General features: G+C 38.9%; 1 protein-coding gene across 2 annotated transcripts in view; it reads right to left on the reverse strand.

Annotated features, from left to right (window-relative positions):
* Positions 1-19,191, reverse strand: part of PLEKHM3 (pleckstrin homology domain containing M3) — a 225,014-nt gene that overhangs the window by 16,038 nt on the left and 189,785 nt on the right. The window contains exon 7 of one of the 2 annotated variants that reach the window (XR_007517936.1): positions 7,029-18,126. Coding sequence is in view for 1 of the 2 variants with exons in the window: in XM_049887981.1 (XP_049743938.1) it covers positions 17,969-18,126 (158 nt within the window). In the remaining variant the exon portion in view is untranslated. The remainder of the gene's footprint in view (positions 1-7,028; positions 18,127-19,191) is intronic. The other variant, XM_049887981.1, reaches the window with a different exon arrangement.

Below are 19,191 nucleotides of genomic sequence, written 5' to 3' on the forward strand. Positions count from 1 at the left end.
CATATAGTCTAGTTTCTCAGATTATTTGTTCAGCATACAGCTTGAATAGGTATGGTGAGTGGATACAAGACAAGCCTGACACACACCTTTCCTGATTTTAAACCACCCAGTATCCCCTTGTACTCTTGGACTGACTGCCTCTTGATGTATGTACAGGCTCCTCATGAGCACAATTAAGTGTTCTGGAATTCCCACTCTTTGCAATGTTATCCATAATTTGTTATGATCCACACAACTGAATGCCTCTGCAAACTCAATAAAACACAGGTAAACATCTTTCTGGTATTCTCTGCTTTCATCCAAGATCCGTCTGACATCTGCAATCACATCCCTGGTTTTGCGTCCTCTTCTGAATCTGGCTTGAATTTTTGGCAGTTCCCTGTCGATACACTACTGCAGCTGCTTCTGAATGATCTTCAGCAAATTTTACTTGTGTGTGATATTAATGGTTATTTTTTGATAATTTCCACATTCTACTGGATCACCTTTCTTTGGAACGGGTACAAATATGAATGTGTTCCAGTCAGTTGGCCACGTAGCTGTCTTCACATTTCTTGGCATAGATGAGTGAGTACTTCCAGCACTGCAGCCGTTTGCTGAAACATCTCAGTTGGTATTCCCTCAATTCCTGGAGCCTTGTTTTTCACCAGTGCCTTCAGTGCAGCTTAGACTTCTTCCTTCAGTACCATCGGTTCCTGTTCACATGGTACCTTCTGAAATGGCTGAATGTCAACCAATTCTTTTTGGTATAGTGACTCTGTGTATTCCTTCCACCTTCTTTTGATGCTTCCTGAGTTGTTTAATATTTTCCCTGTAGAATCCTTCAATATTGCAACTTGAGGCTTGAATTTTTTCTTCAGTTCTTTCAGCTTCAGAAATGCAGCGTGTTCTTCCCTTTTGGTTTTCCATCTCCAGCTTTTTGCATATGTCATTATAATAGTTTGTCTTCCTGAGGCACCCTTCGAAATCTTCTGTTCAACTCCCATGTGTCTGTCAGTTTGTCATACTGTGGGGGCTTGTGTGTTGCTGTGACGCTGGAAGCTATGCCATCGGTATTCAAATACCAGCAGGGTCACCCATGGTGGACAGGTTTCAGCTGAGCTTCCAGACTAAGACAGACTAGGAAGAAGGACCCAGCAGTCTACTTCTGAAAAAGATGTAGCCAATGAAAACCTTATGAGTTGTTTATGTATTTATTCATAATTTATATATTTTTCAGTAAATTGGCTCATGTCTTTTGCCCATTTTTTATTGTGTTGTTGGACTTTTACTTATTGAACTTAAAAACTTTTTGTATATAAAGAAAATTAATACTTTGTCACATGTGTTGAAAATATTTCTCCTACTTTCCTGTTTGTGTTTGGCTTTGCCTATAGAATATTAAACATTTTTTTATATATTTAGTAGCATTTCCTTCCATGCCTTCAGTGTTTGTGTCAAACTTAGAAAGATCTTCCCCACTTTAAGATTATAAAAATGCTCACCCCTTTTTTTTTCTAGAACTTTATAGGTTTTAGTTTTTCACATTAAAATCTTTGATTCACCTAGATTTTATCTTGATGTAAGAAATATGGTAAGGTTCAGCATTACTTTTTTTCCCCAGCAGCTAGCTAGTCCCCAATTCTTTTTATTGAGTGATCTATGTTTTGTTTCACTAATTTGCTATGCTAACTTTATCTTGTGCTAAATTTCCATACTTGAAAAACAAAAACAAAAACCAGCTGCTGTGGTGTCAGTTCTGACTCATGGCAACCCCATGTGTGTCAGAACAGAACTGTGCTCCATAGAGTTTTCAATGGCTGATTCTTTGAAAGTACATCACCAGGTCTTTCTTCCAAGGTGTCTCTGGGTGGACTGGAACCGCCAACCTTTCTGAACCCAATAACTGTCAGCACCACCCAGGGTCTCCTAAATTCCCTTATTACCTGCATCCTTTACTGTACTTTCGGAAATCCTGTGCGATTGATCTGTCTATTCCTATGCCAGTAGTATATACTGTTTTATAATAATTTTTATCTCTAGTAGAAACAGTGTCTCCTCGTGTAAGTAAAACTTTAAAAGGTCAAATTTTACACTGAACATATTAGGGAAGTCTACTACCATACCACCCAGAAGTACCTTAGGAGAAAGGCCTGGTGATCGGCTTCTGAAAATCAGCTATTGAAAACCCTATGGAACACAGTTCTACTTTGACACGCATGGGGTTGTTATAAGTTGGAATTGATTCAATGGTAAATTTTTTTTTTTAACCTACCTCCCATCTTCAAGCTAAACGAGAATATTTTTGTAATATATATATAATCAATCAACTAATATTATACAAACTAAATTTATAATACAGTTTTATTTATAAGGTTTAGTTAAAATGAGGTACACCTGTATAAACACCTCAGGTGGTCAAGGACTAAGCATGGCTTTAGGTATCTGATTTTCTGAACATCTCAGAGTTTTTTCATCTTTATTTAGGAATAAAGGTATGGTACAACTTTGGTGGGCTAAACTAGTAGACTGATTACTTACATATTTACAAAATCCGAAAACATGTTTCAATTGTTCAATGTTCAATAACTTTTAAAATTAAAACAATTCTAATTTTGCATGAAAAAGCATGTATTACTTTGGAAAAATACCTCAGTAGTGCTTTAAATCCATTACACATTAACATCGAATAAGGGAAGAATTGAACAACCATGCATGTTTTAGCAACCCCTTTCATTAAGTGAAAACATTATTTGGAACTTTTGTTTTCAGCGTGAATATTAATAAAAATTGGATGTAACTGATAATCATAATAATGAAAATAGTTACACTTATGTACACAAGCAATACACATGCAAGATACCTGGGAGTTACTAAAAAATTTATTTCTTTCGACATCATGTATACTCATAAAATAGGGCTAAGGTAGAAGGCTAAAAAAACCAAAAATCAAACCCGTTGCCATCAAGTCAATTCCGACCCATAGCAATCCTATAGGACAGAGTGGAACTGCCTATAGAGTTTCCAAGGAGCACCTAATGGATTTGAACTGCCGACCTTTTGGTTAGCAGCTGTAGCATTTAACCACTACACCACCAAGGTTTCCTAGGGTAGAAGGCTAAAATAAAAATTCTAGATGTTAGTATTTTGGTAAAGGAATCTCTCGAAGGGAGCAACACGAGTCACTCACGGGGGAAGCCAACGTAAGCCTCTAGCTTAGGAAGAGGTTAGCAATGTGCTGTGTTAAGCTCTTCTCTTGCATTGTCTCGGGGTAGTGGTCTGAGCAAGCTCTCCAGACTGCTCTGTGAGAAAAACTGAGGTGAAAAATGGGAGGCGGGGTAGGATGAGGTGGGGTGAAGAAGGGCAGAAGGCTGAGGGAACAGGTTAAGTACTGCTATTAGGTACTTTCTAAGTATTAAGGCTCCCCTGACTAGGTCTCTCTCTTTCACAGTGTTCTTTCAGTACTCTCTCATGGAACCCTGTGAAAGGACATGAGTCACCTTCCTTGTTTGCTGTTTTGGTATTTAAATCATCTCTGCCCCTAAACCTCTGGGCTGGTGCCTCTCAGGCACTAGATGAAAACCATGCTCCTCCCTCAGGTTACCTCAAACCTCGCTGTTGTCCCCTTTCTTGGCCTGTGTCTTCCCCACTGCAGAGGAAGATTTGCTTGTCTCTTTTCATTCTTGAGTCTCAAGTTTTTCTTTCCAATCATTGATGTAGGCTGCTTTCCCTTGTTAAGATTTTCAATTTACATTTCCTTTCTCTTCACCATCAAGGGTTCTCCTCCCAGAGACCGTTCTTTTAAAAGTGGGCATGTTAACGTCCCTCTTAAAGAAAGGCTTTAAGATACTTCAACCTCTCAATCCTCAAGGCCAAACTATATACCTTTCAGTTTAAGTCACTTCAAGTTAGTGGCTTCCAATGTTTCCAATGCAAAGTCTTTGAACCAGCCACTGGTTCGTTATTTGCAAGTTGGTTTATTTTGTTATTTGTTTTATAAAAGACAATCCCCACTTTTCTGTTTTTCACATGAATTAATAATTTTCTAATGCTATTGTTCCCTGTTATATCATCAAAAGGCTGTCGAATTCTTCCCGTAATTTTGGTGAAGACCCCTCCCCCTAACCACAACTAAAAGTAAGCGAGACTAGTTAAGGGTAGGTGGTAATCTTTTTTTTTTTTTTTAATTAATATTTCTTGGTGGGCTTTTACTCCCTTAAGATAGTTTGTGGGTCCCCCAAATTTCAGGGCTAGTGTTCTGACGACAGGGTGAGGCAGAAAGGGACTGCATTAGGATTTGGCACCCTGCCTTTCTCACTGGCTACAGATGTGGTGTTCAGCTACAGACTGGCCTCTGCAGGGACGCGGGAGTGTGTGTTTGTAGGGGTGGGCGTGATGGGCAGGTGATAGCTAAGATGCCCTCTAGATCTACAAAGGTTCTATGCTCTGGTATAATTCCAACTGAGCAACAACTTTTGTACAGACTGTGAGCTTCTATCTACTGCGTCTTCCTCTCTATTTTAAGTGCTTTGAAAGCATTAGAGATGAAACAGATGATTATTAATGGTGGTTGAAGATGGTATGTGCAGATGTTTCCTGATGCAACGCTGAGTGGTTTAACATTCAGAATTCTGAAGGCCTTAATAAAGATATGATGGTGTGCATTAACCCACTGCTGTCGGCGCTGAAATTAAAACAAAATGTGGTTTTTAAAGACAACTTTAATGAGGTATTATATCTGTACTCCTCTAATTAGGTTGATGGTAGAAGTCTCAAAATTTTGGAAACATAATTCTGACAAAACCAAGAGACTGCTGTATCTTTTGTAATTCTAAAGCATAAAGCAGTTCCTTTCAGAACATACTGCTCAGTCTGAAAAGTCAACATTTTTTGTATGGCAAGGTAAATACTCCTCCTCTTCTCTATTGTGTATTCAGGTTACTTATTTACAGTCCCATGGTGAAGAAAAAGGCACACACTAAAAATGACCTCAAAGATGTTCTGAAAATTAAGTTATCTGAGTAGCTTAGCAAAGTTCAAATTTTTGCCATCGTCTCTCTCCTGACGTTAAAGTCTCTATTGGCACAGTAAAACACGTCTGTCCCTAACATATGATAAGATGCTAGCCATCACTCAATAAAGTCACATGCATATCTTGGTAATGTCTCCTTACATAACAATATCCCTGAAATTAGTTTAAAAGCCATTTAAAGCAAAAGAAAATATGTTAATAACAACCGATTTGAAAAATTAAAATAAAGCAAACCTATCATTCATTCATTCATGAAGCATATACTGAGCATTCACTATGTGCTGTTCTAGATGCAGGAGACAGAACGGTGAGCAAAAGAGAAAAAGTGTTTTTCCTCACAGAGCTTATATGATTTCAAAATGGTGGACTGAATCTCAATCTGAATTTGCATCTTAATTCCTTTGGGTAAACTGTATCACAATCAGTCAACTTCGCTGAATATTACCAAACAGGCAAAGACAAAACGCTGAGTGATGGAGCCTTCTTTGTCAGGAAGCCCTTAGAGCAGAGCCATGTGCCTAGTAGGTAGGTCCAGAGGGGTGGCAACTTGTCAAAGGCCACACAGCAAGTTAGTGGCAGAGTTAATAATGACACCTGGACTTCTTTATTCCCAGTCCAATGATTTTTTCCATGGACTAGGTCCCTCAGCTTATTAAGTGCTCTCAATGATTTCAGAACCAATAATTTTTTTTTCCTGTAAGAAAGTTAACAGATTAAATGTGACTATTTTCCTGGTTCTGATAAAATGTGTGATACAAAAGCTGGATATAAAATTATCTATTCAATATGATCCTGATATTATTAAAATATATGCATACATATGTATAGAAAAAAGAATAAATTATAGAGGGTTTTCTCTTTATACGTTTGTGTACTTATCAAATTTTCTTTAATGAACACCAATTAATTTTATCTTACTACAACTACTACCTGTTGCTGTCAAGTTGATTCAGACTCATAGCGACCCTACAGGACAGGGTAGAACTGCCTCATAGGGTTTCCAAGGAGCGGCTGGTGGATTCAAACTGCCAACCTTTTGGTCAGCAGGCGTAGCTCACTGTAGCTCTAAACCACTGCACCACCAGGACTCCAATTTTATCTTAGAAAGTAAATTTTATCTTAGTAAAAATATGAGTTGAACAATGATGAGCGTTTTCCCCCGTAAACAAACAAAAATAAGGTTGTCTGAAATGTTTAAAGCAACAGATGATTAACACAATATTAACCAGACACCTAACTACAAGTTTGGTAAGAAATGTGTCTAGGTGGAGATGACAGTCATCTATTCAAGTAACTAAATGGCCTCAAAAAACAATGGCAGCCTCAACAGCTAGGATTGTGTTTATAAATGTGCCGTATTTATCAAGTGACTTAATGGTGTAAAGGGTCAGGTCAGCCCTTAGGGTTTCACAAAAGTCTTGTCTGTGTTAGCAGACATTCTGAAACATTTTGACATGTGAATATGGAAGCCACCAGGCCAAGGGGAAATGTTACTTACCAAGTTATTCTTTGACCAAAGTTTAAAAGCCAAAAATACTAGCATTGTGCTCAAGAGTTTTTATCAAGGAAAACCTTCACAGACACAATAAATACATTTAAAAGTACATAGTCATATGGTCTAAGAGTAGAATTCCATCTTCGTAAGTCACCACCCAGCTCCTGCCACTCACAAAATATCTGAGCTGTCTGGCCTTCAGTTTTTCCACCCCCAAAATGTTTATAGTCTCCACAGCCCCTCCCACCTGTTGGTTTATGATTCTAAAACACAGGCAGGAGTCTTAACCTCCAGCATCAAAGCCACCAAGAAAGTTCCTCAATATGCTTCTCTTCAATACCAGAGAGAGAAAAGAGCAAGAAGCAGACTGAAGCAAACAGTTCCTCGGAAAGGTACCCATCAGGAGGAGTCCAGATTCCCTCTAGCTGTTTCTAGGATCCCACACCTCATTACAATACTCACTGAGTGGCCGCCTCCCAAGAAAAGCCACAGAAAGGAAATATCATTAAAAAGAGTACATACGTTGGGGGAAGTTGTTCCCTCCCTTAAGCCTGACCTAGCCAGGGCTGTTGTTCTCCATTGTTGAACAGGATGTAACAAGGCTGCCAAGCGCAGCCCACAAACCTGCTAATTAGGTGCACTGACAGTGTTTGTTTTGGAACCATTTACCAACAAAGGAATGTGTCAGGCTGATTAGGGAGAAAGGGTATGTAATGTATGTGTATTCGAGTCCAGATGAGGGCATAATCCAGGTATTCACCCTGTTAGTGCAAGGACTGACAAAAATAAAGGCTGAGCAAATAGGCCACAACAGAAAACCAGCTTCTGAGCAGGGCTTCTCTCTCTTCCTCCACAGTTTTGTTTCTCCCTCTTCCTCCATTCAGCCCAACAACAACAACAAAAAAAAAGAAAATCATGCCTAACCATGGAACTCTCCTTCAAAAAATTAAAAACTACAAGTGGCTCCCCAGAAAACACAGAAAAGCCTTTATAAGGTTGCTGGGTTTCTTTCTAGGCACATAAGTAAGTGACAACAACTTTAGGCAAAGCTATCTCCATCCACATTTAGGCTTTACCCTTTCCCCAAATCAATGGGAAGTAGGGTAACAGAAAACACAGTGCTTACTGGGCTGTTGAAGTTATACTGAGTAAAAATTATGCCTCTTAGCATCTCCTAAGGGAAGAGATAATTCTACACTTTATAATAAAGCAGGTTCTTTCTCTCTTTTTAAACAAATTATCCATTTGAAAACTTCATGTGTATTTGAGGCTTAAGGAAAGGCAGAAAGTGCCAAGGTAAAGAAAAAAGTCCATGCCCCAACAAGTTCAGGTCCTCAGGGTGGCTGGGTGGTATGACTGCAATGAAATGCAAGATGACAAAGACCAATTCAAAAAGGTCAAGTGTGTTGGGAGGAGTCTCCATGTTCTTCAGTAAAATTTGGACATTTCTGGAGTTTGACCAGATGGATGAAACAATGGGGCTTGGACAATGTTCTTTGGGAGGCCTTTTTTTTCTGGAAATTAACCTGACAAAATAGATTTGAAAGATTAAAAAAAGGATAAGCTCTGCTAGAAACTCACTTGCTATGGACTTTCCCATGAGGCTAATGGTTGTTCTCAACAGACAGATGTAGGAAATATGTTTTAAACATGTGCAGATTGGATGTGGTGTCAGAGTACGTTCACTCAACTGGTAAGAGTTTGGCATTGATACAGTCAGGGTCTGGAGTACAATCGTTATTCCTTGGAGAAAAGGAAGGAGTGGTCAACTAGTTTTACACAAAGAAAAGCTGGCAAGTACTGTACAAACTGTACCCCTGAACCCCACAACTTCATAAAACAAGTAACCCCTTTAGAAGAGTAACCACTGAGTCTCAGATGCTCCACTAAGCCAGGAGTAACACTTCCTCTGATGCCTTCCCTAGGGCACGTGAATGCTGCCGACCAGGACAGGCTGATGTTCCTACCACAGAAATACCTGAAATGGTAGGTCAGTTGCTTCATTCTCACATATGAAGCTATAGTGTTACTTCAGAGTTTTACTATGCTTCTCCATCTTTGGAAGTATTTTAATTACTTTATTTAAAAAGCTTTGTCAGCATCCTGATGATTGTACATATACTTGGGAGAGCTGAACCAAACAATAAATACTTATAGAATGCCTACCACATGGAGGACACCAGGCTCAATGTTAAGTATGATCTTTTTCTTTTTTTTGCAATCATTACTACCATTTATTTCCAAAAATTTTCATCACCCCAAACTGAAACTCGGTACCCATTAAATAATAACTTCCCATTACCCCTCCTCCCCCAGCCCCTGGTAACCACTAAATCTACCTTCTGTCTCTATGCATTTGCCTATTATAGATATTTCATTTGAGTGGGATCATATAATATTTGTCCTTTTCTGTCTGGCTTATTTCATGTAGCATAATGTTTTGAAGATTCATCTATGTCATATATAGCATATACCAGAACTTCATTTCTCTTACGGCAGAATAATATCTGATTGTATGTATATAATCTTACAGTATGCCCATATTTAAATCCAGCTGAAAATGGTATACCAAAAAACACAAGCCCGTAGCCATCAAGTTGATTCCGACTCCTAGTGACCTTATCGGACAGAGCAGAACTGCCCCATGGGGTTTCCAAGGAGTAGCTGGTGGACTAGAACTGCTGACCTTTTGGTTAGCAGCCAAGCTCTTAACCATTGTGCCTCCAGGGCTCCAAAAATGGTATAACCCCAAAAATGGTATAACCCCAAAAATGGTATAGGGGTAGGAAAATCTTGAAGTGCAATGTTTTCCATTTTGGAAAAACTGTGGGGATGATTTGTATGTCACATGAAAAAATCAACAAAGCCAAATGGATTGGGACAGAAAGGATGGAACCGATATATGCTAGCTGATTTGTTCCGTTAGTCTCATGTTAAAACGCATGCTGAGTTTTCAAGACGAAGTGCTTATGTACTTGTGATCTTGAAGCATTTCAAGATTCAGGAATGGCATCTTCTCAGAAATGCTGAGAGCAGGATGATCTCCTTAGCAGCATTGGGAAGGTGTCCTTAGGAACCAGAGAAGGTGAGTAATATGTAGATATGCCAGCAAGAAAGCTGGATTGGAGGATAATTGGAAGATTTTTCCAGATCTAGGTTTAGGTTCATTTTATGGATTTAGGTGACTTTTTTTCTGCATAAATATTCATTGTTTTCCCTCAAGTTTTACAGCAGAGTCAACCTAATTATCTGACTTGTAAGTCTTAAAAGTTAGAGCCCTTATTTCTTATTCTCAATGGAGGAGGGCATGTTTTGTCATTTCTATTTCTTTAGGATGTGGGACCTTATCATTGTCTTAGCAGAAGGTTTATCTCTGGAAGCTGTACTTTAGTTCTAGTCCTCTAGGACGGTAAATGCTGGATTAGGCTTAAGTAAAACAGTCATGTAATTCAGGTTCTTCCTATTGTATTTAAATTTTGCAATTTGGGTTTTAGTGTTTTCCTACTTAGGTTAGGGAGAGGTAAGAATTTAATTTGTGTTTGAGAAGAAACACTATCTCAAGGTAAAACTGTCAGCATTATCTTCTGAAGGAAGGGGAGGCTGGTGTAGTGCAGCGAGCCGGGGTTTGCATCCTTAAACCCGATTGAGCTGAGTCCTCAGAATTCTCCCTTCCATGCAGGGGACCTGGGTTGATTTGGGGCCAATGCACCTCCTGGGAAGCCCCTGCCCATCTGTCAGTGGAGGTCTGCCTGTTGCTATGATGCTGAGTAAGTTTCACTGGCCCTTCCAGACTAAGACAGACTAGGAAGAAAGGCCTGGCGATCTAACCTGAAAATCAGTCAGTGAAGAACCCACGGGTTACAATGGTCTGACCCACAGCTGGTCACAGGAATGGCCCAGGGCTGGGCGGCATTATGTCCCGCTGACAGCAGGGTTCCTACGAGCTGGGGCCGCCACGAGTTGGGGCCAACTCGCACACCCATTGCTGTCGAGTAGATTCCAACTCACAGTGACCTTATAGGATAGAGCAGAACTGCCCTGTAGGGTTTCCAAGGCTGTAATCTTTACAGAAGCAGGCTGCCATATCTTTCTCTCATGGAGCGGCTGGTGGGTTCGTACTGCCAACCTTTCAGTTAGCAGCTGAGCACTTAACCACTGTGCCACCAGGGCTCCTTTGGGGCTGATTAGAGGGTAGCTAACACCACCACAACAGCTCCCATATGCGCACCTTCACAAACCTGGCCTGCCTAGGGATGAATGCTCCTGAGGTGGAAGCTCTGCTGTGGTCTCCTTGCCCCTTCTCCTCACAATAGCCCTTAGGCCAGTTTACAAAAGAAAGGCCTGTCTGTCATCCATCCCCATCTACCTATGGCTCATTGCTCCAGGGTAAAAACTTCCAGGGTAGCAAATCAAGGAACAGTTAGAAATACCATTTTAGGGGGAGACTTTTTTAACGATGGCGTTGTTGTTGTGTGCTGTCGAGTCGATTCCAACTCAGAGTTGGAGGTGCATAATTTTTCACATTTCTTTTAAGGCGTATACTGCAAAAAGGTTTGAAGACTACAAGTATAGAAAAAGCAACGATACTAGGGAAAAACACATTGATTTTGGAGTCAGAATTATTTGGGTTCAAGTTTTAAAAAGCCACAAGCCCCAGGAAAGTTAATTACCTTCTCCGAACCTTGGTTTCCTCATTGTTAAAATGGAGGTAACTACGCTCTCTCAGAGGACTGGCGTAAGAACCAGATGATGAAGTATGTGAACTGCTGGCACCAAAGACACCAGTACGTGTTATTTCCATCCCCTTACACTCAAATCATGTTCTCTAGTGTCTGCCAGAGATGGTGCCCTACAGATAAATATGACATGGACATTTTAAATTACAGATTCATTCTTCCTTCCTAATGATTAAATGAACAAGGAAAAAAAAAAAAGCCTGAAAAAATTGATGTCTGTTTGATGTGTGACTCCTACCATACTTTAACAGAACTGCCTAACTGCTTGTCCGTCTCTCACTAGACTGTAAACGACTTGTGAGCAAGGAGCAAAGCCTAGCCCAATGCAGCATACAGAGCACACTCAAGTCATTTGGTGAAAGAACGAATAGTTTTAATGCTTGTGAAATGTTTTACTGAATTGTAATTACGCCATTCAAATGATATTTGGGTCTGAAAGAGTATTAAATATATTTCTGAGGGCACAAGGGTGCTAAATTTAGCAAAATGGTCAAGGATACGTGGTAAAGAATCTACTAAATAACTCAGTTCTAAGATTTTATATACATATTTTTAAACATTTTTAATTATGGAAAATTTCAAACATAAAAAAAGTCGAGAGAATAGTATAATAAACCCCTGTGTACCCATCATTCAGCTTCAACAACTATCAACTCCTGGCCAATTTCTTTTATCTATATCCACCCTCTCTCTCTCGCCATCAGACTATTTCAGGCAAATCCCAGACATCACATTACTTCATCCATAAAGATATCAGTTACACAGATTTTAAAAATTTCCCTCACTATTCAAATTTATATCACATTTATTTATTCAACACATCTTTACTGACATAAGTTTTAAATCAGCAACTCAGTATTTCTGATTAAAGTTTTCCTTTAATAAATTTTTTACGAGTGGCTCTTTTTGCTGTTTGCCATTTTGCTGTTGTTGTTTAAAAAAAAAAAAAATTTTTTTTTTTTTTGTTGTTAGTTACCAGGAAATCAATTCTGATGCATGGAGACCCTGTTTGTGCAAAGCAGAACTGTCCCAAGGCTGTGGCCTTTCCTAAGCAGATTGCCAGGCCTGTCCTCTGAGGTGCCTCTAAACCTCTAGAAAGGTCTAAACTATCAACTTTTGGGCTGGTAGTCACATGCTTAATGGTTTACACCATCCAGGGACTCCACCATTTCCCATAGACTTGTATAAACTTCTCCCAGTGTTTACCTGGAAACTGAACACCAAGAGAAAGCTCATTGAGTTATTGAAGAGTATTGTTAACCTAGAATTCCAGGAAGGCTGGTCAGGGCTCCTTGCGACTCAGACATCTGTGCAAACTTAGAGAACCTCATCTGACCAAGGGAGGAACAGATTCTAAACAGCCACTCATTCTTTCCTGCTGGGTAAGGGCTCCTGTGAATCTATAGATGTGCTAATATAGTCATTTTGGCTGTGAGAACTCAGCCCCTCTGACTAGGACCACAGCTGTCTTCCAGGAGTGATTCTTTCTTCTGGTTGGGCCTTAACAGTAGCTGTGGATCCTTTGAAAATACAGGAGCTTCTGATGTGCAGCCAGAGGAGAAAATCTCTGCTCTACTCAAGGGTTGAGTCCTGGGACTGAGAGCTTTAAAAGTGTGTGTCCAACGCCCAGCTCTTAGTTCTTAATGTCAGTCTCCAATGAAAGGAACTAGGGCTCCTTGGAGAAATGGCTGATTCTATAAATCTGAAATTTATCTAATGAATAAAGTTTATTAAAAATTGAGGGCTCAGCTTTGATCTTAGAATCAACTGTCCAGTTGAATGAATTTTTAAATTTTAATTAATAGGCTTTATTTTGTAGAACAGTTTTAGATTTACAGAAAATGAAGCAGGTAGTGCAGAGATTCCCATAAACCCTTCCCCCCTCTCACCTACAAACAGTTTCCTCTACTATTAACATCTGGGAGCCCTGGTGACACAGTGGTTAAGAGCTCAGCTTCTAGCTAAAATTCGGCAGTTTGAATCCACCAGCTGGCTCCTTGGAAATTCTATGGGGCAGTTCTACTCTGCCCTATAGGGTCGCTATGAGTCAGAATCAACTTGATGGCAAAGGGTTATTAACATCCTGCATCAGTATGGGCACCCTTGTTAAATTAACAAACCAATATTAACTCACTATTATTTTTTTTTATTATTAACTGAAGTCCACAGTTCACATTAGGGTTCACTCTTCGTGCTGTACAAGAAAGTAGATTAGAGGTTACCAGAGGCAGGGGAGGGGAGGAAGGCGGAGTGATTATTTAATGGGCACAGAGTTTCTGTTTGGGATGATACAAAAATTTTGGAAACAGATAGTGATGATGGTTGTACAACATTGTGAATGTAATTAATGCCAATGAATTGTACACTTAACAATGGTTAAAATAGCAAATTTTATGCCAGATATATTTTATCACAATTAAAAAACAAAACAAAAACCCCATCACCAAACCCAGTGTCACCTAGATTTTATCCTATGTTATCTTCTAGAAGTTTTATACCTTGTATTTTACATTTAGGTCTAAGGTCCATTTTGAGTTAATGGTTGGTCTTCTGCAATTTGAATATGATATTCCCAGGTGAAGAAATATTGGTATTATCTTGCTTGTTCTTCTCTGAGCCTTTAACATATAAATCATAGTTATTTTAAATTTCCTAATAATTCCAGAATCTGTGTCATATCTGAGTCTGGTTCTGATACTTGCGTCACCTCTTCAGACTGTGTTTTTATTGCCTTTAGCATGCCTTGTAATTTTTTGCTGAAAACTAGACATGATATATCAGGTAATAAGAAATGAATGAGAACTTTTAGTTTGAGGTTTTATGCTAATTTGTCTAGCAGCTGGGCTGTGTTTAATATTGTAGCTATTAGTGCCAGAGTCTTTAGTTTTCTTTTTGTGTATGTGGATTCCTTAGAATTTCCTACATAAAAGATTGTCATCTGTGATTAAAGGCAGTTTTACTTCTTCTTTCCCAATCCAACTGCTTTTAATTTCTCTCTCTGTCACTTTCTCTTTTTGTCTTATTTTACTAGCTAAAACCTCTACAATGTTAAATAAAAGTGACAAAAGCAGACATCCTTGCCTTGTTCCCAGTTTTCCTGGGAAAGTATGCACTCTTTCACCGTTAAGTGTGATGTTAACTGTAGGTTTTTTATAAATCCCCTCCATCAAGTTGAGCAAGTTTTCTTCTATTCCTAGTTTAAGATTTTTTTATAAATGGGTGTTAGATTTTGTCAAATGCTTTTTATGTGTCTGTTTAGATAATTGTTGGGTTTTTGTCTTTTATTAATATAGTGTGATGGTTTAGGTTGTGTGTCAGCTTGGCTGGGCCATGATTCTCAGTGGTTTGGCAGTTATGTAATGATGTAGTCATCCTCCATGATGTGATCTGATGTGATCAGCTAATCAGTTGCAAGGGAAATTTCCTCGGAAGTGTAGCCTACATTCAATATACATATGGATGTTTTGGCAAAGCTTGTCCTGTATCTGGCTCATCATCATCTGACCTCTGGTTCTTGAGACTTGAGCCAAATGCCTGCCGTACTGTCTGCCGACCTTGGGATTTGTCAGCCTCTGCAGCTTGTGAGACAGCAGCCTGCTATCTTACCTGCTGATCTCAGATTTGTTGGCCTCCGAAGCCCAGCTAGCAGCCTGCCACCTGACCTGCTAATCTTGTGTTCATCAGCCCCTGCAGCTACATGGGTCAGGAGAAGCCTCCAGCCTGATGCCTGACCCATGGATTTGCGACTTGCCAGCCTCTACAACCACGTGAGCCATTTCCTTGAGATAAATCTCTCTTTATATCTATATATACACTTCACTGGTTTTGCTTCTTTAGAGAACCCAGCCTAAGGCATATAGAGTATTAAATTAATTGATTTTTGGATGCTAAATCAACCTTGCTTTCCTGGAATAAATCCCACTTGGTCAGGATATATATATATATTTTTTTATATGAGGCTGAATTTGGTTTGCTAATATTCTTTTAAGGATTTTTGTGTCTTTGTTTATGGAGGATATTGGTTTGTAGTTTTCTTGTCATGTTTTTATCTGGCTTTGGTATGTGGGTAATACTGGATTCATACAAGAAGCTGGGAAATGTTCTCTCCTCTTCCATTCTCTGAAAGAGTTTGTGAAGAATTGGCATTATTTCTTAAAATATTCAACAGAATTCCCCCAGTGAAGCCATCTAGACCTGGATTTTTCTTTATGAGAAGATTTTTAAATTACTAATAAAATTTCTTAACTTGTTATAGGTCTACAAATATTTATTTCCACAGTCAATTTTAGTAATCTGTGTCTTTCTAGGAATTTGTCCATTGCATTTAAGTTGTCTGATTTATTGGTATAAAGTTGTTTATAGTGTTCCTTTATAGTCAGTAGTGACATACTTTCTTTCATTCCTGATTTTGGCAATTTGTGTCTTATCTCCTAATTTCTTCATCAGTCTAGCTAAGGGTTTGTCAATTTTGTTGATCTTTTCCCGAACAACTAACTTTTGCTTTCATTGATCTATTGTTTTTCTGTTTTCTATTTCATTAATATCGGCTCTAATCTTTATTATTTCCTTCTTTCTGCTAGCTTTGGGTCTAGTTTGCTCTTCTTTATCTAGTTTTTAAGGTCAAATCCTAGGTTATTGATATAAGACCTTCCTACTTTTGGGATATAGGTGTTCATAGGTATAAATTTCATTCTAAACACTACTTTAGTACATCCTGATAAATTGTTTCATTTTCAGAGCCCTAGGTGCAGTGATTAAAGCACTCGACTGCTAACCAAAAGGTCGGTGGTTCAAACCCACCAGCTGTTCCCATAGGAGAAGGATGTGGCAGTCTCTTTTGGTAAAAATTTATAACCTTTGAAACCATTCGGGGCAAGCTCTACTCTGTTCTATAGGATTGCTACGAGTGGGAATCGACTTGATGGCAGTGGGTTTGGTTTCATTTTCATTCAGTTAAAAATACTTTTAATTTCCGTTTTGATCTTTTCTTTGACCCATGAGTTATTTAGAAGTGTACTGTTTACTTTCCAAATATTTTGGGGTTTCCCAGAATTTTTTCTATTATGGATCTTTAATTCCATTGTATCAGAGAACATACTTGGTATGGTTTCAATCTTTTAAAATTTACTGAGGCTTCTTTTGTGGGCCAGCATATTGACCTACTCAATTAGATGTATTTTTAAAATTGAATTTTATTTTTTTATTAAAAAATTTTAAATCGAGATATAATTTACATACCATACAATTCACCCTCTTAATGTATATAGTCCAATGGTTTTTAATGTATTCACAAGGTCAGGCAACCATCACCACAATTCAATCCCAGAACATTTTTATCACCCTAAAAGAACTTGTATTCATTCGTAGTTACTTCTCCTTCCCTTCTCCCCCCAAGTCTCTGACAACCACTAATCTACTTTCTGTCACTACAGATTTGCCTATTCTGGACATTTCACGTAAACAGAAAATACAATATGTGGCCTTATGTGGGTGGCTTCTTTTACATAGCATAATTTTGTCAAGGTTCATATACACTGTAGCATCTACCAGAACTTTTTCTTTTTTTTAATGGCTGAAATATCCTGTTGTCTGGATGTATATACCACCTTGTGTTTATCCATTCATCAGTTGATATACATTTGGGTTGTTTCCATTGTGTGGCTATTATAAATAGTGATGGTATAAGCATTTGTGTGGGATGTGTTTTGAAGAAGTGTATCCAAATCTCTAGGCTATGGGTCAAGTGCTTGTACTCAAGAAACTGGAGACTGCGGTGTGTGTAGGTGTGTGTGTGTGTTCGTGTGTCTGCATTTCTGTGTGTGTGGTCAACCCAAGTTCCTGGGTGTTTACAAATAGTCTTTGGGCTTAAGAAGAGGCCAGAATGGCTGAGTCAACTCTTAAGTCCTAGCTCTACCCTACATGTTTCAACTCTCCCTGGCTACATGCCTCACCTTCTGTTCTGAACCACAGCGTAAGTGAGCCCTGCAGGGTGGGAAATGAGCCATGACATTCATGCTCAAAGAATCCAGTGCACATACACACAAACAGTGGATATTTCTATTACACTTTTGGGATGAGAGGAAAAGTGATATGTATCATTTTGTGATTTAAGAAAAGCAACAGTAAAAACCCTGCTCTCAAGTTAGTGGGGAAAAAAATTATCCATCAATCAATGGATGTGATGATGCCCAAATATTACTGTTGGTCAGAAAAATAATCCCACATAAACTTCCACTCTTCTCTCCTTTGGGTCCTAAAACTTTCATCACTACACTGCAGCGCATCTGTGGAGACAAGCACGTGGTGAGCCAGACAGCTGTTCACCAGGGTCCTAGTTTTATTCCTAGAGGCCCATCCAATTTTGGCTTTCCTCCGTGACTGCCATTTCCCATTGCCTTTCACTTGGCCCTGGAAAGGCTGTGAAGATTCTTCCCCAATCTTCATTCAAAAAATGAATCTGAAGGCTGTTTACCTAAAAAGGCAGAGCTACAGTTTATTTCTTTTCAACTCTGTCATCTCATTCTGGAAAAAGGTAGCAAGGCAAAGGCTGAAATTAAATATAAGAAACCATAGGGTTAAAAAATGTTCTCCAAGTATAATGGAAACCTGATTCAGGCTGAGAGATGACAGAGATACAGTATTTGACTAAAAGTTGGCCTGCCTTTGCCAAATAAAACTGCATGTGACTTATTCAGGTATTCTTTTATGAGACAAGATATTCTGTACCTGCTTGTTGAAATATCCTCAAAGGGGTAGAGGATCTCTCCATTGTTACAGATTTCGCAGATGAACCCCTTCTGGCTGCACAGACTGCAGCTGTACACGTGTGAGGTGGCAAATTTAATGACCTTGCCCAAGAATGGAGCCAGCTTTCCCTCTATCACCTGCAGAAAGAGAAATGGGACAGGGAAGCAAATTCATTGAGAACAGAAATCTTTAAGATGCAGGAGGACTGGAATTCCTTTCCTTTACACAACAGGAAAACCTCTAATTATAATTTCTCAGCAAGTCACAGGAAGAAAAGACAAGTATTTTAGCTCTGAAAGAACTCTCTCGTTTAAACCACTGGAGACTGGAAAATGAAGATGCTGAAACTTCTTTTGTATTCCTCTTCCTTTGTAATGTGGTATAGGGGATTGAGGACCAAGAAATGGGGAGCGCTACTTCCACAGACCAAGTTCACGCTTACGGTGTGGTATAAGAGGAATGTGATAGATTTCCCAAAATAGATTCAAAACATAAGGGCAGATATTAATGTAGAATTTTATGTTGTAAATTCAATAATACCGTTTCGCCATATCCCCCAAAGAATATATAGCATGTGGAAAAAAAAAAAATTTTTTTTTTTTTTGGCTGTCGGTAAGTACAATAATACAAAGAGGGAGTAAACTGGCAGTTTGAGGACCATATTCAGCCTATAGACTTTTTTTTTCTTATACATTGTTTTTTAAAAAATGGACCAATTTGAAGATCAAGAGATTCCACAGAGAAGTCCAGATTTTGGCTTCTCTTGGAAGATAGAAAATTTTACAAAACTAGGCCTGAATTCCACCATGATAATGGAGCTGCTTGCTCTAGGTGAGGCACATTTCCTCTGGTGACAGTCAGCCCCACCAGGCCCGAGTGTCTTGCATCTGCTTGTCTCCCCTGTTATGCTGGCAAACATCCATGAGTTTGGGACCCATGGTCAGTCAGATCCCTCCTCACTTAACTAACACTGTACAGGCTTCAATCACTTCAGCAGTTCACATGCTAACAAGACAAAATTTGCTTTCCTTTCCCTTACATTAACACATGTGTCTATACATGCTGATTTTGATTTTTAAAAAAAGGACAAAATTAATTTTATTTTGGAAATAACTGAATACTTTCTTGCAAAAGGTAACAAAAATAACATCTGAGGGAAATGTAATAAACCAAATTACAATGCCAAGATGAGTAAGTAGTAG

The sequence above is a fragment of the Elephas maximus genome, chromosome 6, assembly GCF_024166365.1.
Source record: "Elephas maximus indicus isolate mEleMax1 chromosome 6, mEleMax1 primary haplotype, whole genome shotgun sequence".
In the NCBI taxonomy this organism is placed as follows: Eukaryota; Metazoa; Chordata; class Mammalia; order Proboscidea; family Elephantidae; genus Elephas; species Elephas maximus.